We start from the raw sequence: 23,763 nt of genomic DNA on the forward strand, positions 1-23,763 counted from the left end.
TACTGAGATAGGAGCACTGCCTCTATAGCCCTGGCCCTAAAAACAGGCGCTGCACCCGGTCCAAAGCTTTGAAGAGGCAATAACCAAGACGTCCAAAAAGACCACTGCATTCATTCAACGTTCAGTGAAATCAAAGAGGCAATGTGCCTGTTGGGAAATGCATCAAATGTGTTCAGGAGGAAAGAAAAAAGTAGTTTTTAATGTTGTGAAGTGTTTTTTTTTTTTTGTGTGTGTGTGTGTGTGACGCTGGAAATCTTTTGTCTGGATGTTTTCAGGTGAGGGAGACGCTGGCTGCGGAGACAGGACTCAGTGTTCGGGTGGTCCAGGTGTGGTTTCAGAACCAGAGAGCTAAGGTGAGAGCAGCAAACGCAGGAGACATTAGATTTTGTTTCCGCATACAACAGCCTTATTCCATCTTAAGAGTCCAGCTAATAAATCACTACAACTATGTGTGTTAAATTTATCACTGCATTCCTTTCACAAATGCAAAAAAAAAAAAAAAAAAAAAAAAAAAAAAAAAAAGAGCAAGGAGTTGCAACTGTAGCTCACTCTTGCATTAAATGTCTACACCCTCCCCTTTTCTGATTATTATCTCATGAAAACCTTTGATACTTTACAATGAAGTGCACTCAGATACAGATTTTACACAGTTCATTCGAGGGTGAACAGCGAGGAGCATCCTTTTTAAATTAAAGAGTGCATGTTAGTTTTGGGAGTTCCTCACAACTTTGACTCCTTCGTTTCAGATGAAGAAGTTGGCAAGAAGACAGCAGCAACAACAAGAACAACAGAATTCTCAGAGACTTGGCCAAGGTAACGATGTTGTACATACCCTGCAGACACAATGGAGGCTCATTGTCTCAAAGCTCTTTCTCTGGGAGGTGTTTAGCTGCATATTTACTGCATTTCGCATATTTCTCATTTACATTTTTCTGAATTTTTACAGCCCCCTTTCCACTCACAAATTTGTTCCCTTACCTGGATGTCTTCAGTTTCACCGTGCAGAATGATGTATGTGCAGAGTTTGACACCAGAAGGCTGTTTTCACATTCATCTGCTTAAGGGCGAAAGTGTCTCTGTGCTCGTCTAAAATCCCAGTTTAAGGCGTGTATGTACGGGCATGATTTTGTTATATCACAAACACAAGGCAGCCAATCAGTGTCAAATGTGCACCTTAAAGAAATGTGATATGGAGACATATTCATAGATTCTGCATTTTTCAATGAGGGAGAATGAGTAGATGTCATTTTAAAAATTCTTCCAAGTTAATTGAATAGTTTTATGCAAAAAAAAACAAATACAAATAAATAGTTAAAGCAGAGAATTTTTGTCTGGTGGGGTCCTTTTAAATGTTCTCTGTTTCATAGCAATGCATTGTTTTAAATGTTGACACCAAGCTGGTTAGAAGCTGTACATGAGGACTTCTTCCTGGTGAATGCTAAACATGATCGAAATACCACTATAGACACTGAATCTGAGAATATGAGCTTCTTGTGTATAGAGATTACAAATATGTCATTGTATAAACAAAAACATTTCACATCGAAAGGAAGGTGGGAATTCACTTTGGCAGCCAAACGAAATGAATGGCAGACATCATTGATTTTGTGGCTCCGGTGATGAAGCCACAGGAGCTTTGTGTCCATCTCACCCAGTCGGTTAGCCAACAGCAGTGTTTGTGAAGGGGATTGTGGGAGAAGCCACAGGAAAGACTACTGTAGGTTACCATGGAAATCGTACCAGGCAAGCAATCCAGGTTATTGTAGCTATTTCAAAAGCACCAAGCTACCTTCATTTTTTTTTTATCACTCTCACTATCACATTTTTTGGTTCTGCGAAACTGTAACTCAGATTCAGGTGAGCTTGTGAAATCCCCAGGTGTTAAAGGGAATCTACACATCATTGGTTTTTCCCCTGTTCAGCCCCACCTGTCTGTGTGTATCCACTGTGCGTGGCTGCAGTTACATTCTGCAGATTCATCCCGAGGTTTTTTTTCCTAATGGTTTCCCCTGTTGGTTCTCTCTTTGTTTTGCAGAGGTGATGTCCAATCGGATGGAGGGGATGATGAACTCCTTCACACCGCTGGCTCCGCCGCAGCAGCAGCTGGTCGCCATGGATCAGAACGGTTACAGCACAGACCCGTTCCAACAGGGGCTCACCCCCCCACAGATGCCCGGGGACCACATGAACCCATATGGTGAGCAATCCACCAGTTCCCACCCCCTCCAGCCATTCCCCGCAAAAAAACACCCACTCCTGCTCTCAAAACACACACATGCCTGTCCCTTGATCAACCTCGTAGCTCCCCAGTGTGGGACATGTGTTCGGGCCACAGCCCTCCTGATTTAAGCCGCTCACAGAGACGTACGAGCAGCTTCTCCTCCCACATGAGATAACACAAGCATTCTCATAAGCTATTAGGTTTTGAAGTTCATTTTCAAATCGTTTTAATATGGTTTTAACTCTCCGCCTCCAGTTCTGAGACCTGCCCCGTTACTAATGATGTTTTCCAATGTTGGTAAAAACATGTGGTCGATGTGGACAGCTTGAGATAAAGTGCAATCCCAACAATGATTGAGGGTTGTGTGAACTAATGAATCAGAATGGGAAAATAACAAGTCTCAGATTTCTGTGTGATACAGGGAAGAATTAAAATGCAAACACGCAGGGGGAGAAAAAATCAGTCAATCAAGTGTTAGTCCACAGGATGTAACTGGAATAACACATTTCAGAGTGATGTCCTCAACAAGCCCCAAAGGGACCATTTCCCGAAGTTCATAACTTCCTTATAATTTGCCTCCATTTAGTTCTTCTCGCCAGTAAGAACCCAAATCCCCAGTCTCATCACTCTCCTTTGGTTTGGGGAAAAGAACAATATTGGCAAGGCATTAAAAGATATGTCTCAAAACACTGTCCCCATTTTGTGCAACACTATCATTAAGATCCAGAGTGTAATAAAGTTAACTATTCCCTCTAGAGAAATAACATGTTGAGGTTTTATGAAAGGCGTAAACAGTTGCTATTAACCAGATCTTTTCGGAGGATGCCCCTTGTTTACATGCTCCCTCACAGACCACAATTGTCCCAGCGAGGGCAGCAAAAAGTGAGCTTTGATGATATCTAACAAAACAGTTCTCACAATTGTGATGACACACAACAGCAATTTCTCAAAGTGACTATTAGTAATTATAATTTCCCAGTGCTGCTATAAATCTCAAATACAAGATTGCATGGATTTCATAGTCGGAGTCGGGTGTTGTTGTGTTTTGTTTAGTTTTTTTTAAATGACACCTCTGCCACCGGATCCTGACGCCTATCTCCGCAATCTACTCTCCCCATAGGTAATGATTCTGCATTCCATGACATAGACAGTGACACGTCTTTAACCAGCCTCAGTGACTGCTTCATGGCGTCGTCGGAAGTCAACTCCATGCAGGCCCGCGTGGGGAACCCCATCGACCGCCTCTACTCCATGCAGAACTCTTACTTTGCATCATGAAAGAGAGGAGTGAGGAACATCAGCACAGAATAAACTGCCCATCTCAACCTGAAGCGCGATGGCCAGGAGTTTCAACACTAACACGGACACGACACAAGAAACACCTCACCTTGCTGTGGCTCCTGGTTATGTGCGGAAGCTTACTCAAAGATAGTTAAAACCACTTGTTGTAGGACAGTGAAGATTCCTGGGGAAAAAGACTTAAATATTGTTAGAGATTATTTGGTCTGATTGTTTATCTGTCACAGGAGATATTCCTCCTTTTCTTTGTTCACTTAAAGAAAAACAAGTAGATATTGAAGCCACTGATTATTACACACTCGCAAACCAAATAACAGTGAATTTATACAGTGCATGATCAATTGTAAACTAAAACTTTTTGTAAGCCCCCCCTGGTTAAGATGTGGTGTTTGGACTGTTTCTTCTTTACACTACATGGATTTCCATGTTCACCGTTAGCATTTTGATCACTTTCAATAGGTTTAGATATTGTGTTAATAGTAAATAGGTGCAGCATGTCTGCAAGAGTGACTGTACATTTGTGTATGTATGAGAGTTTGTGGTGAGAAAGAATTGTTTAGAGGAGAAAAAAAAGAGGAGCATTTTGGTGGACAAGTAGGATCAGTGAAGTGTAAATACTTTCCCCAGGCAAATTGGATGTGCATGTTAAAAATGGAAACATTCTATTTATTTAACTATAACAGGCTCTTGAAGGTACATATTAAAACTGAAAAAGCTTTATTTAAAAAGGAGAGCATTTTTTTGTTGAGCAATTAGTGAGTTCATGAGTATCTCAACTCATCTGTACGCCTTTTTAATATGAAGATTAACCCTTTTGTTTTTGTTTTGTTTTTTTTGTTTTTTGTTTTTCTTCAGCCAAGCTGTAAATGAGCAATGTTGCTATTTATTTCGTACAGACCATAAACCTTTTGTTGTCATTGTCATATGTGCATTCTCAAAATGTTAAAGTTGCTAATTGACCAAAGTTGACTGGTTTGATGAATAAACAATGTCTTTCTCCTGATAACATTAAATAAATGCCATTCAGTGATCATTCACATGGGGACATTTCAGATATCACCTGCTTCCCTGACTTATCCTCTAGCGCAGCAGCTCTACTTTGTGTTTAGTGCTACTGTAATTAGCAAATGTTAGCATGCTAACACCACTAAATGGTGAACGTACCTATTAAATGTCACCATGTTAGCATTGTTGTTGTGAGCATGTTTGCATGCTCCTGTTTATGTTTAGCTGTTCCTAAGTACAGCCCATTAGAGCCATTAGCATGGTCATTAACTGTTTGTCCCAGCAGTGAGCACATCCTGGTGATTCACCTATCTTGGCTGTTCTTTGACTTCAACAGGTGAACTAATATCAGAATCTTGTAACCGTGCCAGTGTGTGACTTGTCTGCAAGAGAATGAGGACACTGAGCCAAAAAACATGAACATGTAGTGAGGGTGAGGTCGGAAAAAAAAAAGTTCAGGTGACATACCAGTACAGCTGCACGAGCTAGCGAGCGCAGCCCCACCTATAACCTCAGGGCTTGTCGGGCGGTTTTTTGAAAGTACCATCTGGGTGCTCCTTCATCTCCCTGACAGCTCCTCAATGTGGCCAGGCAAGCTTCCACCTCTGTGTAGTAACGTGACTATGCAAATAAGCATTTGGGATGTTCCATGTAACTATGACTCAATATGTTTTTAATGTCATACTCATGACAGGGTTTAATAATCCTGCCTGCTATTCCTGAGCTGGAGGAGCACATAAAATTGTCAAATCTGGGAAGGTGTAGAGTATGAGCGCAGTGCGGTGTATGTATGTCTCTATCTATATCAGGTCTTCAATCTGACAGCCAGGTGTTGGACTTGTTGGCAAGGTTACACTGCCATTTATCTTCACTTGTCACAGTAGGTGAATATTCCTAGAAGCGCCGCACAGTGACATCATTTTAGTGTGGAATCTGATTGGATGAGATTTGTTTAACAATTGAAATGACTGAAAACTGTATCAAACCAAATGAACTCAAAAATTAGTTTATGACTTTTTGTTTCTTTTCCTCGTTGCCTGTAGTTTGTTTGAACGAGATTTTAAAAAAAAAACTGTGAAGTTGAATAGAAAACAGGAAATAGTGCGTGTCTATAAGCAAGACTTATAAGGACAATGAACACGTCTGCGTCAGGTTTCTATGTGGATTAAAGTGTGAAAGATGTGAAAGACTGAGTAAACAGATGCAACAAAGGCTCCCAGTTACAGTAAACATGGATGAGGTTGCCACGCACACATTGTGTTTGCACGAGAAAGACAGTGCAGTTTGTTTGAACCTCTCCCTTTTCAGGGTAGGCCAGGTGATCTTACAGAGAGGTTTTCAGGTGTACAGGAGGACAGAGGGTTCTGCCGTTGACATTGTAGTGGAAATGTGAGAATAAACCTTCCAAAATCATAAATTCTCCTGCACAATGTCTTTACTGAAATATGATTATAGTTATTTATGTCCAAAACCATACACTATAATTGATAGAGTAATAGATTGCGGTCACCCTGTTCTTACACGCAAGTAAACCGTTGAGATAAATAGACAAAGTTGAAAGCTTATTTCCACTGTGGTCCTCTCAGGAAAAGGGGAAAAAACTTTACATCAGGCAACACAGGTTAAAGCGCATATAAAAACAAAACAGACAAATGACTTTTGTATTCTTGACAATTCACTCACCATTTTCCAGTCTGATGTTGCTTTAAGGAACACTCTTCCAGAAACCTGTGGTGTTTAAAAAATGTATTTTTGCCAATGGAGTGTCTGAATCTAAAAGGAATAACATTAGTTGAACAACCTCTTGACGCATAACTGACCAAAATAGTTAAGTAGCTGAGTATACCAGTTTGCTTTCATCACTCATCGACACTTCAGGAAATAGACTTATTCACTCTCATGTCAAGATTTAAATGGGAAGATTGATAACCCTTTCATGTCTGTAGCTGGAGCCAGCAGCAGGTTGTTGATGTTAGCTTAGCATAAAAACAGAAACAAGGCGGAACAGCTGGCCAGGTTCTGTCTAAAGATTTAAAAAAAAAGAAAGAATGAAAAATACTCAGACAAATAAATCAGACTATTAATTGATAAGCTTTCTGGTTTTTAAGAATTAGCTGCCTTTGTTTGGCAGTAGCTTCATATTGATCAATCTTCTCATCTAGCACTCAACAAGAAAGCAAATAAGCATATTTTATTTGAACTGTTCCTTTAACTTAAGTGCATATCTCTATTTTACAAAATATCCAGGCTTCTACCTTCTACTCTGCTCCACCCAGGCTCTAGTAGACAGAGCAAAAAAAATTCAGTTTGCTCAGGATGTATTTTATTGGCCATTTATACCTCCACACTCTATACATCCTCATGCCCTTCCGGCTTTTTTCCTACTTCCTGTCCCCGATTTCTTCGGTTCAAGCCCCCAATTTGCCAAACAGTAAAAGGCAATGAGTGAATATAACCTATGTCATTGCTTGTTCGCTGGCACGCAGACGTGAATAGGCCAAAGAAGACTCTTTGAGGTTGAGGTAAGTGTGGCCTCGATGTGAAAACAGTCGTGCTGAAACCTGAGCTGAAGACACACATGCACACATACACAAACTCACGGAGAGTTAAGAGTCAGCCTTCAGTAAACTGTTCACACATTTACTCTTCTGCCGTTCTGGCACCACATAGGAAATGAGTCTAGTGACAATATTTTCATTAGATAACCAAAATCCTGAAATTTTCCACCTGAGACACAATTGGAGGTTTGTGATTCATTTTCTCTCTTAACTGGTAGCTCCTCCAGCCCGACCCATGAAAAACATATGGCACTTGATTTGTTATTGGGACTAATTTAAAACAAGATTCTCACCAGCTGCCCCATAAAAGCACAGCATGACTTAAGACAGTAGCTGAAGCGTAGGCAACAAGGCTGCACATCCCACCATCACCTCATCACCTTAACTCGGATCAGGCATTGACTCATTCAAACCGTTCAAAACTTTTATTTTGAAATGGCAATTGTTTTGAATTTACTGTACTTGGAATTGGCATTTCTCAATATCACTTTTACAACAGAACAATATTACATTTTTTTGAACAAACCAAACCCAATTAATTGTTGCTTTGCTGGATCAAAAACACTCTGACGTTTGTGGGTTCAGTACAGTCTAGATTTCTTCTCATGATTTCACAGAGTTCACAGGAGTTCACGGCGAGTCCCCAGTGGAAGCGGGGGGGGGGGCTTTTGGGTGTTTTGGTTGGGCATTTTCCATGGCGTGTGGTTAATTGTTAAGGGAGACTTTTAACCAGTGTCTGACACATATTCTTTGAGCCTTGAGGGCTTGTGCACAATCAAATGCTGTGGTTTTGACCATAGAGAGAGGGGTCAGAGCCAAACATCCAGGCATGCAAGTATGCCCTCACAGCGGTGCTTTGCTTTATTGTGTCAGTCAGCAGCACAAAACACTGCTGCCACTGTATGAGGCATTGTTTGCATGCTACAGGACCAGCGTAGACCCAGTAACAGTGGTTTACTGTTACTTTACTGACTCCACAGTGGGAAACTATTTTACTGAAATACCACAAGTGATGCAACACAGACATTTGGACATTTGTAATAAATAAAAATACAGGAAAGTCAAAATTCAAAGGAAGGTTCAGGTGCAATCCATTACATTCATTCCTCGCGTGTCTAAAAACAAATGACCATTTGAAAATCTCCACAAACGTTTCTGGGACATGCAAACATATTGCTACAACTGTTTTTTCACCTCCTACCTTTGTTGCTGTACTGAGAAAAAGATGGTGTGGGATTCACCTCTCAGCGCCCAGGGGTACAGATAGAGCCCTGGATAGGGCTCAGTAATCCCCACCACTATTGGAGCCCATCTGTTTTGGTTTTCATTTTTCTGCATTATTAGTGCTTATTGGTACATGGTCTAGGAATGTAGCCAGAGTGTTTGAAGTCAAGGAGGAAGGTGATGCCAGGGGCATTAGTTGAAGGAATGATGACCTTAAGGTCTAACACAAGCCAGCACTCCTAACCTCCAGGAGCCTCTCCCTTGATGTTGGAATCCAAAGTCCCGCTCTCTCTCCTGCCTCAGACGGCTTGGATTTTGAAATTTGCCATTTCATCTGGCAATTGACTTGTGTCACAGTCATGAGATTTTCTGGTATGACAATATACCAAAAAACTAGCCTCACAATCAATAAAAATACCACACATGCCTCTTGTGGTCTTTCAATATCTTACCAGGAAAAAGCATTGTTTTTCCACTTTAAACTATGAGATGACTACTTTTATATTGAGTCAGTTTGATATGTTTTAGCAAACATCTCCCACTGCCACTAATATGCGACATTTTACAATTTTGCAGCAGCGAGAGCAATAGCATATTAAGGCTAAGAGTCTACAGCCATGCTAGCCCTCTACGAGGCTCTGCTAAGGTGGCGCAGTGTTTACAACAAAGTACTATCATCAGCATGCTAATATGTGTACCATGATAATGTTAACATGCTGATGTTTAGCAGGTATAATATTCACCATGTTCACCATCCTGTTCATCCTAAATTAAGCTTGTTAGCATGCTAACATTGGCTAGTTAGCACTCACAGCTGAGGATTATGGGATAATGTGAATGTTATGAAGATATTTCAGATTTTTCAGGGTTTGAAAAAAAGCCAAAGTTCTCACAATTCATCCTGGCAGGGGCAAGTATATGTGTATCAAATTCTATGACAGAACGTCCCATAGTTGAGATTTTTCACTCCAAATCACACGTCAACTTCATTCATCTTGATGAAAAATCACTAAAGTTACTGGGGTATATCCTCTGGGAGCCCCGACTGTCTGTGCTCAAATTCCATTCAATAGTTCTTGAGTGGTCCAAAGTGGTGGACTGACCAACAAACACTGTTTTCCCTGGTGCCATGCTGCTACAGCTTGGTTTAAAAAAAAAAAAAAAGGCAAACAAAAAAAGTAGTCCAGTTGATGTTTATGGATCAGCCCTTGGTTCCGAACTTTTACCAAAGTAATATCAGGTACTATGAGGCCCTCAAAGAAATTAAAGTTCAAGCAAACATCCTAATTGTCCACAAAGTGAATTTAGCTTTTATAATCAGTGTATCAGCTCCAGGCTATGCAATGGTGTAATACAGAAGATTAGAATCATCATTCTGTCCTTTACCTCTAGCTCTCGCAGAGGATAGTTTATGCTCACAAACACATGTAATTTTGGTATTCTCCTATAATAAGGACTCAGTGACATCATAGATCAATCAAATTTTACTCATGTGATGAGTGATTAGTAATAAGTGCTGATGTGTTTTCAAGATCATGACATGCACAGCTACCTGATACCTATATGTTTATAATTATTCCTTGACTTAGGTTACCTTCTGGCAAACAGACTGCACAAGCTCTGACTGAGCAAACTGTTGTTCGTCAGTGTGTTGCATGGATGCGTATTTGTCAAACTGGAGCAGAGAATTAAATCTGTCACTAGGGCAGATAAAGGCAGCAATCATATTAACCACAAGAGTTGGAAGAGAGTATGCAATGAAGTTCAGGTTACTCAAGCAATTTACAAATTGTGTCAGAAAAGAGCTCCTTTTACGTGTGTTCCTCCTCTGCCCAAAACATGTTTGCATAAAAAAGAGAAATTTTATAAGTGTAATCTGAAAGCTTGTTAAAGTTTGAACTCACAGTAACTCTTTTTTTTTTTTTTTTTTTCTCGTCTGGATGAACTTGAAGAGGAGAGGAAGCCGTCTCCTCTGGCTCACACATGACTTTGGGCAGAAATGCCGTTCACAGCAGCTCTCACACACATTACCCTCTGGATGTGGGATACAGCGCAGGACAAGGTGAGCCCTGAGCTGTATATTTAAGCCCTGGATGTTTCGACAGAACTCACCTGTGAGGCTGATAAATCACTCGCAGTGTAGCCTCAGAGTTGAGCGTGGACAGTAAATCTGAAAGTCAACAGCCAGTGAGAGCTAAACCAAACTGTTAGGAATTCTGTATTTGGCACACTTCCTGTCATGTATGCCCTGTTTATTATATATCCTTAATGACTCCAATGAGGGGCTTTCTGGAGACCATCAGCGACTTATAATACTTACATTTGCTCTGAAAATATAGCTCAACCTGTGTTATGTGACATGTAAAAGAAATCTGTTATATTACATCCCCTTTTGTTTGTTTATATAAATTACACCCACTTTTAAGTTATTTCCAAAGATCTATATAAAACTGTAAATCAGTATGTGCTGAGTGCCACAGTGGCTATTGCACCGAGATCATCTAATGACCACTGGGCCACATTTGACCTCCCGGATGACCCCCTCTAACTTGATAATCAGTATTTTTAGAAGAGAGAGGTCGGTGCTACTCTGCCCTGATGTGACCTTTTGATTGTAGCGAGAACCAACATGATTATCAGTTCATCATGACAATTATAATCCATATTGTTCCATATGAATATCATTCGTCAGGCGTGTCTTTCTGTCCACCCCCCCCCCCAGAGACGGGGGTTCTTGTAATAGAGCTTTGACTTGGAGCGCATTGATTAGCCTCATGCTCTCCTCCAGTTAACAGCAGACAATCGTCCATTGTGTGCCGCTCTGCCTTTTGCTGTGTTTTTGACAGTTTTATTATGAGGACTAAAACAGCACAAATAAACCGCAGATTAACAGTCTCCTCTTGCTAGCTTTTCAAAAGGTTAGTAAATTTCACCATATGGATTTTTTGGTGTCTCCCCCAAATGTCATGGTTTAATTATTAACTGTGGGGCCATTTTGGAGAGAGATTTGCACTTTTACAATATTGTTGTGCCTGGTGAGGTTAAGTGTTGGGAGTGCAAGGGAGGCCATTGTCCTCCCTCTGTGTTTAATGAAGATGGATTTAGAGATGAAATGTTGGGTGTAATAAAGACAGCGTGACCTTTAAGGCCTTACTGTGGGTGGAAAAACATGTTGATGGTTTTAACAGACAAATAATATGCTTGAAGCAAACAGGTTTTCACTTATTGTGAATTGAACTGTGCGAAGCAACAACGTGTCTTATCAGCGATAGATTTTTTTGTTGTACATTACTGTGCCATGGCATCATCATCGAGCGCTTAACTGTAATTGTTCAGTGAGAGAAATGTTTTTTTTTTCCTCTTCAATAGTTCAGGATCTATGAGCTCTAACTCAAGATTATAACCAGTCACGAACACCAAAGGTCACGACCTCCCAGTGTGGCTGTTATGAGTAAATATTGATTACACTGCAGTCAGTCAGCTAAGTGGAGCCACCAGAGCAGAACACAGCCATGTACTGTGGTGTTTTTTGAAAGGAGTAATATCTGGCCTAATCCCAGCCTCAGCCCTGCCCTCGCCCCAGCCGGTGCACTCCTCTCTGCTGCGCACATCAGCATGTGCAGCTCTGCATCGAGCTCAGGTTTCTCAGGGCTCCTGCGTGGTGCAGTCAGACCGTCGCGGCGGTGTATCTGAGCAGGCTCCTGAATCTCAAAAGTCCTCGTGCTCGGGGCTTCTTCGGGGGGCACTGACTCGCCGACTCCAGAGATGGTATGGCAGTATCTGGGTTAACATGTTCTTCGCCCCCACCTTCATACATGTCATCGGACTCGCCGTGCCCGCCTCAAAGAAAGCTCTCTGTTGACTTCCTCTGCTGACAAGTGAGACGTAACCAGCTCCTTGGCGTTGAGCGCTAACCACTGAGCAGGGCCTTGAAGTAGAATAAGTAAAACTCTGTTACGAAATACTTTATGTTGGCAAATTCATCATACAGCCTATACTGTGGCTTTCTGTATGAAACGGGCTCTTTTTCAGAGCAGGTAGTGATGTATGACTAATATTCAACAAAGATCCCTGTATGACTTAATGAGTCTGTTTTAAAGGGATAGTTTGTCATTTTCAGATAAATGCTTGTTTGCTTTTTCCCTTGAAAGTTAAATGAAAAGACAGATACCACACATAAAGGTTTCCACCAGTAGCTGGCTAGCTTAGCTTAGCATAAAGATGAGAATCCGGGGTAAACAGCAATCCTGGCTCTGTCCAGTTATGAAAAAAACTCTTCCCAGCACATCTAAAGCTCACTTATTAATGTAATATATCAAGTTTGTTTAATCTATAAAAAATCTGAAGTGCATAAAGGACAAGTTGTGGTTTTACAGGGGGCTTACGTGTCTGACTGTCATGCTAGGGAGCAGTAGCTTCCTAAAATCCTGTTATAACCATGAGATTTCATGAATATCAGCAGGTTGTGCTATGCAAAATCAGTTACTTCAGACATGGCCAGGCTATTTTCCCTCCTTTTCCAGTCTTAGCTAACCAGCCGCTGGCTGTAGCCCAATATTTATTTATGGACAAATATGAGAGTATGAGTCGTGTCATCTAACTTTCAATCAAATGTCAAACTACAGCTTTAAGTTTAGTGTCCTATACATAATGATAAAAAGGTTTCATTATTTCATAAATCCCAGAGACAAAGAGAGGATTTGGAGCCGCAGAGCAGCAGCGTTGTCAACCTCCAGATTGACAGAATGGCCTGATTTTCTTTTTTCGGGTGTTTGGGAACTGGAGGCTCAGGAGGAGGCAGCAAGCCCTGACAGAGAGCTGCCAGTGCACACAACAGAAACCTACCCACGAACCATTGCCTGTGGCCTGCCCTTTGAAGGTGCGTGTCTCTTCTTGACATTTCATGTCAACTTGCCTTGGGAACATTGGAATCCATCCTCTTGGTCCAAAGTTTGTGTTCAAACTGTCTTGGATGATGCAGAAGATATAAACCACTTCAATGTCATTCAAGGGAGGTACAAAGTCATTAATCCTCAAAGTCAATATTAAGCATGTGAAAAAAAAAACAAAGTATCAGGCTGGCTTCCCAATCTTTTTCTTTGATGTCTGAAGTGAAGTTCAAAGTGTTGTGATGCAACGTCTTAAGAGCTCATACTGAAAAATATAGATTATGTAATGCAAAACACTTTTTTTTTTTTTTCACTCCTGCCTTTTGCAGAGTAGCACGCCATCCTGCATTCTCTCTCGTCGCCTGCATGCCTCAGCAAACAGATACACACCAGGGCTGACGGGGAACATGGCATATTTGTGTCACTCCAGCAATTGGAACAGAGCAACATTAATAGACCATGCGGGTTGTAACACAATTAAAACATAAATATGCAAAGTACACAGGGGTGCCACTGTTGTGCTGTATCTGCCGAGACAGGTGCCAGCCATCTTTAGTGTTTACGGCAAAGATCCTCCAGCAAATGTCATCACAGGCTGGATTAATACGTAATGTCTGGAAGCTTGAATTTCAACACGACTTCAGCCTAAAACAATCTAAAACAGTAAATGATCTCAGCAGGAGGAGCCCTGGTCTAAAATAACAGACTAATCTGAGGCAGATATGTAGAAACAATTCACTTTTCTGGATCAGTCACTGCGTTGTAAACTGTCAGTACTGAACAACATGAGAGGAAAGCTCTTATTCTTTATGACAAAATCAAACATAGACTTCCAAGGTATCTTCCTTTTCTTACAAATTAAATTAGTCAGTGATCATTGTCTGCCCTGTTATATTTCCCAGATATGAAAGGATGTGTGAAAAACATTCTGCATGTCTGAACACAGAGAGCTTTGTTAGCTCCGAGGCAAATGCAACAGAAACCCAGCGTGCTCCAGGTAGTGAGAGCTGACAGAGTCCTGTATGTTGAGCTGATCCCGCACCTCTGACATGCCCCGTCTTCTTGCGAGGCATTCACTTTCTCTTTCATCAGTTTCATTCTTGGAGGTCTTGTGTTCAATTTGGCTGATTGAGCCGCTGCTGTTTCAGTTGCTGCCTGGCAATTTCTACAGATGTACACAAATTGTCAGTCAAGGAGTGACTGTTCAATAATATAGCCTTTACAGCCTATGCCCAAGGACCTGTAGGCCATTACACAGCCATTACCAGTGAAATCCTTGTCTGGACAAGTGGAGGGAAACTAATGTGTTGCTGTGACGAAAGGTTCTCATTGTGAGGGTTGCAGCAAGAGCCGAGCAGGGGAGATAGGATCAATTGCAAATTAAGCTTGTAGCTGTGAGTGCAGCGGGTGTGCTGCTTTCAGCTTATCACACTCATCACTGGAAAATAGAAAGTTGTGTTTTTGGTTCAGCCTCACGTTGCAAGTAGTTTCCAAAAAAAAAAAAAAAAAAGTGTGGTGACAGCTGTATTTGTTCACATTTGTCACAAAAATCTGAATTTGCAAAAGCATTTACAACTCTAATGAACGCAGATTTGTATTTGGATGCTTTGGGTTTTAGCATCTCCGATGAATGTGTTTCAGAATAAGGATTTACACAGTCACTCATACACATTAGTACTTGGTGAAGAAACGGTCTGCGTTACGTTGACAGCTGCTGACAGTGAACAGTGGAATTATGAATTAGATCATTATAGCCTACTTGATTTAAAAAGGTTTAAATGGCAGCACATCTTATATACAGCTTGTATTATATGATAGATGTGTACTGCTTGTGAAAATTGAGTTACTGTACATTTTTCTGTAGTAGAGATTTGACAAGTTGGAGTAAATTTGGTTTTAATCACAATGTTGCATTAATGTACAGTAGACAGTTTTTCATCATAAAAATTAGCTGTCTAGACAACCCTGCTGCTGCCACTGTTCCTGACAAGCTTAATTCTAGACTTGCACATCTGTCTTCATTTTCCTTTTGGGTTTCAACTGTCTATCACAATGTGGTTTCCAAAATTTGCTGGGTGTTTCTCAGTGCACCCACACAAATCTTTCCAGCTCCAATAATAAATTTACTTTCATATCTTTTTTCTTCTTTTTTTGTGGTTAACCATGTATACTTTAGTCTTTCTTCCAGATTTTTTTTTGGTAAACATCTGAATATACAAGTATGTTTCAGTTCTTTTAGTGACTTTGTTTTTTTTTTTCTTTGTAAAAACCATAAATTAGAATGACAAGCAACCGCTGACGAGCTTATGATCAACTAATGATGGAATTGCTTTAAAGCTTTCAAACACAGCCTGTTTTCAGTCTCACACAATCAAAGTTTATCAAAAAAAAAAAAATGTCTACAAGCTAAATGACCATGACATTAAAGTGTGTTCACATCCACTCCTCTGTGGAGAAGCAAAAAATGGACGTTTGGAGGGGGAGGCTCTTGTGTCTTGGATTAATTAAGCAGAGGAACTCCCAGTTTGGGGAGCTTAGCATGTGCAGGGTGATGTTTTCTTCTGAGTCTTTTCCACAGGGATAGGTTTGCACTCATCTTTGATAGTTAACCCCATGTGACCCTTCCCTAGAGCCAGTCCCACTCCCACCTCACTGCTCCTGCTTCTCATTAGAGCCTGTCCACTAGTCTGACTGGGTCTAAGTAGGCCGCCACCCAGGCCACTGACGCACTGGTCTTTCCAAAAGACATAAAATACTGTGTGTGTACTCATTGTATTACAGTGTTCGTTTCCAAGCAGGTATTAAGACGTCATTGTTTAATTCAGATATAAAAGAAATCTTAATTTACTGTCAGATTAGTATGCATGCATGACTGAAATTCGAATCCCACTAATTAAGCAGTTTGACTTTGGCATGTGGCAGCGCTATAGTACTGAGTTAATATTTTATTGCTTTCATATGAAAGTATCCATTTGTCAGTTGAATGGACCAAGCAGAACAGCACTGAGTTGATTTTAATGGCTCAGATTTCCTTTGTCACATGTACACACAAACACACAATGTTTTTTTAATGAAAATATCAGTTACTTATAATTCAAAGCAATGTTGTTTGTGATTTCAAAGCACGCTACATTCTAAAAACGTGCGTATAAGTGAAATGGAAATGTCTTTCACCCACACACAATCTATATTAGCTGACTGAGCTACATGAGATAAGGTGTTTTGATGAACATTTCTCGCAGCAGAGGCGACAGCGTTGAAACTGCAGCTGAGTCATTACCCTGTATCATTGCTATCTCGGTGTATGATGAGACGTGAATTTGTCTGACCTCCCCGGGGCAGCACAAAGGGCTGAATTCAAAAGCAGGGCACCCAGGGGCCAAGCTGGCGGCGGGCCCAGCTGAGGAGCACCAGCCAGCCACCACCTGCATACTGCTGCTCGCCCAGTCTCCCTGGATATGAACCCCGGCACCCGCCCTCCCCTCTCCCAGCCCAGCCCCCCCCCCTCCTGCTCTGACAAGCCTCATCTGCATCCCAGTCATATCCTACTCCCACTCCTAATATCTGCCCAGTCCATCTCATCTGTCCATCACCCAGCTTAAATTCTATGTGACGGCAACACTATGGCCTCAGCTGTGAACACTCGCTTCATTCTGTCATCGAGCTGTTGCCAGGCTGATTTTCAGATGCGAGCAGTGAACACTGATTTGTACAATCTCTTTTTTCACCACCCATTTTTTTCTTTTTTTTTTTTTTTTTTTTCTTTTACATGCCATACTTTAAGATTAGGATTTGGTGCTGGTGGCCATCATTGCCATTTGGTTTCATTTCTGATTTTAAAATAATTAATAATAAAATCTTAAGCACCAACCCTGCCCTTGTCTTTTAACCTGATGAAACTTCAAAGGGTTTAAATGTCAAAGTTCTAAATGATTGTTCCAAAAAGTCATCTTAGAGATTTTGTCATGTTTGTCAAAACAGCAATTATCTCCATAAGCTTGAAAGCACAGTAACATCACTTAATTAAAAATAAAAAAAATAATTGTGTAATGAGTGCGGTTTATCTGATGAGAAATATATAATTTCAGCCAATCATTTTACTTGACAAACATAAGGTGCTGTATTTAAAAAGACAGACTTCCATCTCACCAAAGTTGTTTTTAGTCAAAAGGCGACAGCGACAGTATCTCAAGACAAAGTGAACTTTGACACTTATTTCAGCTGCTGAATCAATACAAATGTTTATCCAGTATCCCTGCCTGAGAATCTGAGTTATCAATAAGGGTTTGATTATTTGCCTTTAACCTTCCATGTGTTCCATGTTCAGATGAAGTGTTTTCTCTCTGGCTCACAAAGTCACAAGTGTGTTTCTCTCTTAGTTCAATAGTGCCCCCTGGAAAATAGTTTGTGTACTGCAGTTAACAATGCTGGATGTGAGTGTGAAAAGATGGCAGCCCCCTGGACCGATCATTTAGTCCTACAGTCTGACTCCACTGCAGTTCTGGACAGGCAATGATTGCACTTTAACTTCTTACACACTGACGTCAAGATGGCAGTTAGACCACACATATAAAACCAGAGAACCTAATCATGGATCAAAAAAAAAAAAAAAAAAGTGTGGTGACAGCTGTATTTGTTCACATTTGTCACAAAAATCTGAATTTGCAAAAGCATTTACAACTCTAATGAACGCAGATTTGTATTTGGATGCTTTGGGTTTTAGCATCTCCGATGAATGTGTTTCAGAATAAGGATTTACACAGTCACTCATACACATTAGTACTTGGTGAAGAAACGGTCTGCGTTACGTTGACAGCTGCTGACAGTGAACAGTGGAATTATGAATTAGATCATTATAGCCTACTTGATTTAAAAAGGTTTAAATGGCAGCACATCTTATATACAGCTTGTATTATATGATAGATGTGTACTGCTTGTGAAAATTGAGTTACTGTACATTTTTCTGTAGTAGAGATTTGACAAGTTGGAGTAAATTTGGTTTTAATCACAATGTTGCATTAATGTACAGTAGACAGTTTTTCATCATAAAAATTAGCTGTCTAGACAACCCTGCTGCTGCCACTGTTCCTGACAAGCTTAATTCTAGACTTGCACATCTGTCTTCATTTTCCTTTTGGGTTTCAACTGTCTATCACAATGTGGTTTCCAAAATTTGCTGGGTGTTTCTCAGTGCACCCACACAAATCTTTCCAGCTCCAATAATAAATTTACTTTCATATCTTTTTTCTTCTTTTTTTGTGGTTAACCATGTATACTTTAGTCTTTCTTCCAGATTTTTTTTTGGTAAACATCTGAATATACAAGTATGTTTCAGTTCTTTTAGTGACTTTGTTTTTTTTTTTCTTTGTAAAAACCATAAATTAGAATGACAAGCAACCGCTGACGAGCTTATGATCAACTAATGATGGAATTGCTTTAAAGCTTTCAAACACAGCCTGTTTTCAGTCTCACACAATCAAAGTTTATCAAAAAAAAAAAAATGTCTACAAGCTAAATGACCATGACATTAAAGTGTGTTCACATCCACTCCTCTGTGGAGAAGCAAAAAATGGACGTTTGGAGGGGGAGGCTCTTGTGTCTTGGATTAATTAAGCAGAGGAACTCCCAGTTTGGGGAGCTTAGCATGTGCAGGGTGATGTTTTCTTCTGAGTCTTTTCCACAGGGATAGGTTTGCACTCATCTTTGATAGTTAACCCCATGTGACCCTTCCCTAGAGCCAGTCCCACTCCCACCTCACTGCTCCTGCTTCTCATTAGAGCCTGTCCACTAGTCTGACTGGGTCTAAGTAGGCCGCCACCCAGGCCACTGACGCACTGGTCTTTCCAAAAGACATAAAATACTGTGTGTGTACTCATTGTATTACAGTGTTCGTTTCCAAGCAGGTATTAAGACGTCATTGTTTAATTCAGATATAAAAGAAATCTTAATTTACTGTCAGATTAGTATGCATGCATGACTGAAATTCGAATCCCACTAATTAAGCAGTTTGACTTTGGCATGTGGCAGCGCTATAGTACTGAGTTAATATTTTATTGCTTTCATATGAAAGTATCCATTTGTCAGTTGAATGGACCAAGCAGAACAGCACTGAGTTGATTTTAATGGCTCAGATTTCCTTTGTCACATGTACACACAAACACACAATGTTTTTTTAATGAAAATATCAGTTACTTATAATTCAAAGCAATGTTGTTTGTTATTTCAAAGCACGCTACATTCTAAAAACGTGCGTATAAGTGAAATGGAAATGTCTTTCACCCACACACAATCTATATTAGCTGACTGAGCTACATGAGATAAGGTGTTTTGATGAACATTTCTCGCAGCAGAGGCGACAGCGTTGAAACTGCAGCTGAGTCATTACCCTGTATCATTGCTATCTCGGTGTATGATGAGACGTGAATTTGTCTGACCTCCCCGGGGCAGCACAAAGGGCTGAATTCAAAAGCAGGGCACCCAGGGGCCAAGCTGGCGGCGGGCCCAGCTGAGGAGCACCAGCCAGCCACCACCTGCATACTGCTGCTCGCCCAGTCTCCCTGGATATGAACCCCGGCACCCGCCCTCCCCTCTCCCAGCCCAGCCCCCCCCCCTCCTGCTCTGACAAGCCTCATCTGCATCCCAGTCATATCCTACTCCCACTCCTAATATCTGCCCAGTCCATCTCATCTGTCCATCACCCAGCTTAAATTCTATGTGACGGCAACACTATGGCCTCAGCTGTGAACACTCGCTTCATTNCCCCTCTCCCAGCCCAGCCCCCCCCCCTCCTGCTCTGACAAGCCTCATCTGCATCCCAGTCATATCCTACTCCCACTCCTAATATCTGCCCAGTCCATCTCATCTGTCCATCACCCAGCTTAAATTCTATGTGACGGCAACACTATGGCCTCAGCTGTGAACACTCGCTTCATTCTGTCATCGAGCTGTTGCCAGGCTGATTTTCAGATGCAGCAGTGACACTGATTTGTACAATCTCTTTTTTCACCACCCATTTTTTTCTTTTTCCTTTTTTTTTTTTTTTTTTTTCTTTTACATGCCATACTTTAAGATTAGGATTTGGTGCTGGTGGCCATCATTGCCATTTGGTTTCATTTCTGATTTTAAAATAATTAATAATAAAATCTTAAGCACCAACCCTGCCCTTGTCTTTTAACCTGATGAAACTTCAAAGGGTTTAAATGTCAAAGTTCTAAATGATTGTTCCAAAAAGTCATCTTAGAGATTTTGTCATGTTTGTCAAAACAGCAATTATCTCCATAAGCTTGAAAGCACAGTAACATCACTTAATTAAAAATAAAAAAAATAATTGTGTAATGAGTGCGGTTTATCTGATGAGAAATATATAATTTCAGCCAATCATTTTACTTGACAAACATAAGGTGCTGTATTTAAAAAGACAGACTTCCATCTCACCAAAGTTGTTTTTAGTCAAAAGGCGACAGCGACAGTATCTCAAGACAAAGTGAACTTTGACACTTATTTCAGCTGCTGAATCAATACAAATGTTTATCCAGTATCCCTGCCTGAGAATCTGAGTTATCAATAAGGGTTTGATTATTTGCCTTTAACCTTCCATGTGTTCCATGTTCAGATGAAGTGTTTTCTCTCTGGCTCACAAAGTCACAAGTGTGTTTCTCTCTTAGTTCAATAGTGCCCCCTGGAAAATAGTTTGTGTACTGCAGTTAACAATGCTGGATGTGAGTGTGAAAAGATGGCAGCCCCCTGGACCGATCATTTAGTCCTACAGTCTGACTCCACTGCAGTTCTGGACAGGCAATGATTGCACTTTAACTTCTTACACACTGACGTCAAGATGGCAGTTAGACCACACATATAAAACCAGAGAACCTAATCATGGATCATTGTAAGCATTATTTTTAATAACTATGAGGCTGGTATTATTATGATTAGCATAGGCTACTTGCTAAAAACAAAGGCTCTCTTCATCCGCTCTGTTTTTCTGTCGGAGCCAACCCTCGTTTAAATTTTCACCTTTATTATGATTACTGTTTGCAATTCATTTCCCGTCAAACTCAGATGTCACAACCCACATGACCCTTGCCCTTGAGCAAAAACAATATCAAAACATTGAGCGCTGGGAGAACGGCGGAGCCAGACGGGGAACACTGGGATGCCAGTACCAGACAATAAAAGGGCGAAACGGAGGATGGTAGAAATTCTCCTCCCAGCTGTAGACCTTGTCGGATCCCTATCCCGAATTCCTGAGCTGTCTGGAGGAGCCCTCGGGGCTGGCAGAATGGCAGGGAGCATTGTGGGAGTTTGTCCTGTTTCTGTAAGCCCGGGCAGGGGGTCCGAGGAAGGGGGGTGGTGGTTGGGTAACGGTTTGATAACGCTGCATTTTTGACCCCCTCATGCTCCTGCTGTCTCTGCCCCAGTGTCTGAGTCACGGCAGAGGCATCGGCAGCCCTTTAGACCTGTCTCTTAGATTCATGCTCAGACTAATTCAGGGGCTTGTTGTGGGCGACAGTGTTTGACACCGTGCATCAGCTTCCAAGGTGGACTAATGGGAGAGTTCATGGAAGGTTAAAGGGTTAGTGTGCTTTACTACTGCTCTAACCTTGATCACCAAAGTAATTATGAGGGAGAGAGAGACTGAGAACATGCCTGAGGCTATGGATGTGGCAGAGCACAATGTGTGTGTTTGTTTGTGTGTGTGTGTGTGTGTGTGTGTGTGTGTGTGTGTGTGTGTGTGTGTGTGTGTGTGTGTGTGTGTGTGTGTAAATGTTAATTGTGTGTGCATGGCATGGGTGTGTGCACATATTTGCAATCAGAACACAAGCAACACCCAAATACACACAACTGAAATACTTCACACATTAAGCTGGATTATTCTGACAGCAGCGTCATGTAAGCTTGTCTAATGTCATGACTTAAGGTGCTGGTTAGAAAACAGTTTAATGGCACACAGTCACACTTCATTTGGCTGTGGAATCATCTGTGGCTCTGAGAGAGTGTACCTGGGTTAGTAAATGAAATAAAGCAGATGTTAAAGCAGCGAGCGGCCAGAGATGTGTGGAGTTTTTCTTGCGAGTGAAAGAAATAGCTCTGATGGAAACCAAATCCTGTGCACTGCTACTTCAGCAGAAATATCAACCATCTGGAAGGAACTCCCCGAAACTTTACAATTGTTCTTTTACTTTGAAGTTATACGCACTCCTGCCTTCGGTAAATACATACTTGTGGCAAAAGAGTGCTTGGAATGGTTCGTGGTCATGTTGTGAAGTCATAATACATAACATGGAGGTTTAACAGTCACATTCTTGGAGGCAGACACTGACGAGGAGGAAAAACCTTCACATTGCTCCTAATCTGTTTGAGGCTGTCATACTGCATGAGAGCTGACAGGTCATATCATGTGTGTTCATCAACATGCCGCAGTTATCGTCCAAGCGCAGACCGCAGCTCTGCGTGCAGGACCGGTTCGGCCTCCGAGGGGGGGCGGTTCTGGAGGCGATCCATTATCAGTAATGGGTCAGGGTCACACAATGGGGGCACTTTGTCAGATCTGTTGGGGATGCGCTGCGGTAGGCAAAGGGGTTGCTTTGATCTCGGTGCGTATGTTCACCGGAGTGTGCCATGTCTGAAAACTGATCTGCTCTCTGACATTTCCCTCCCATAACCATCTCAGGATCTGTATCTCTTCTCTGGCAAGAAAAAATCACATAAAAAAGATGAATATTTCCCAGAATTGACTGTGACTTTCAGGGTCAAAATTACAGACCCGTGCTAGCAACAACCAACGCAGATAATATCTTTGTCTTTGCTATTGTCTCTCCATTGTATCAAAGATAAATGGGCTGTTAACAGTTGGTGTGTGTGTGTGCATGTGTGCATGCAAGTGTGCATCTGTGTGTCTCAGATACGAGCCTGAACAGCCCAGTGTTTGTAGTTTTTGTAGTCCTGAGGGCCCCTGGTGGGTGTGCTCACTTTAAAGGGCCCAGTGAACTGTGAGGACTTGAGACATGAGACTGTGCCGCCCAACTGGCCCCAGGACACGGGTTCACCCAGAGAATGTGAACTGAGCAGGGGAACTGGGCCGAAACGGGCTCCCACAAACCATTCCTCAAGACAGCGATCCCAGCTGAAAGACACTGTGGTTACTTGTTTGGATCTGATGTACATCTAAATCTACGGTATTTGTCATAATTACTGTGTCTCGTAGGCTGGTTTCTTCACATTTTAGGTGCAAGTTTAGAACAAGCTGAATCAGTCTAGACTTGGGAGCTATATTTCATCCAAATGTAAAACACGTTTCGTGCAAAAAAAAAAAAAAAAAAATTTATATCAGCTTGTATTTCGGTGAAGATTAAACATCTACATAGATGACCTAAATAAAAGGCAGCTAGACTCACTTTGACTGTCAAGGAGAAGTCTGGTAATATTTTAAGTTTTCTCATTGCCAAGTTACATAGATCTCCAATCTTGTCAAAAAAAGAAGAAAAACAAACGACTGAGCCTCACCGTTGCACTGTGTGACTTCGTTACAATAGGAACATGGGTACTGTAGTTCATTATCAGCCAGTTC

General features: G+C 41.3%; 1 protein-coding gene across 2 annotated transcripts in view; it reads left to right on the forward strand.

The window, feature by feature from the left end:
- Positions 1 to 4,475, forward strand: part of lmx1b (LIM homeobox transcription factor 1 beta) — a 48,591-nt gene extending 44,116 nt beyond the window's left edge. For both annotated transcript variants that reach the window (XM_022756241.1, XM_022756234.1), the window contains 4 exons: positions 276 to 353; positions 747 to 813; positions 2,036 to 2,197; positions 3,342 to 4,475. In XM_022756241.1, coding sequence (XP_022611962.1) covers positions 276 to 353; positions 747 to 813; positions 2,036 to 2,197; positions 3,342 to 3,499 — 465 coding nt within the window. In that variant the 3' untranslated portion in view covers positions 3,500 to 4,475. The remainder of the gene's footprint in view (positions 1 to 275; positions 354 to 746; positions 814 to 2,035; positions 2,198 to 3,341) is intronic.
- The last annotated feature ends 19,288 nt before the right edge of the window (positions 4,476 to 23,763 follow it).

Source organism: Seriola dumerili, unplaced genomic scaffold (genome assembly GCF_002260705.1).
Source record: "Seriola dumerili isolate Sdu_G_001 unplaced genomic scaffold, Sdu_1.0 BDQW01000017.1, whole genome shotgun sequence".
Taxonomy (NCBI): Eukaryota; Metazoa; Chordata; class Actinopteri; order Carangiformes; family Carangidae; genus Seriola; species Seriola dumerili.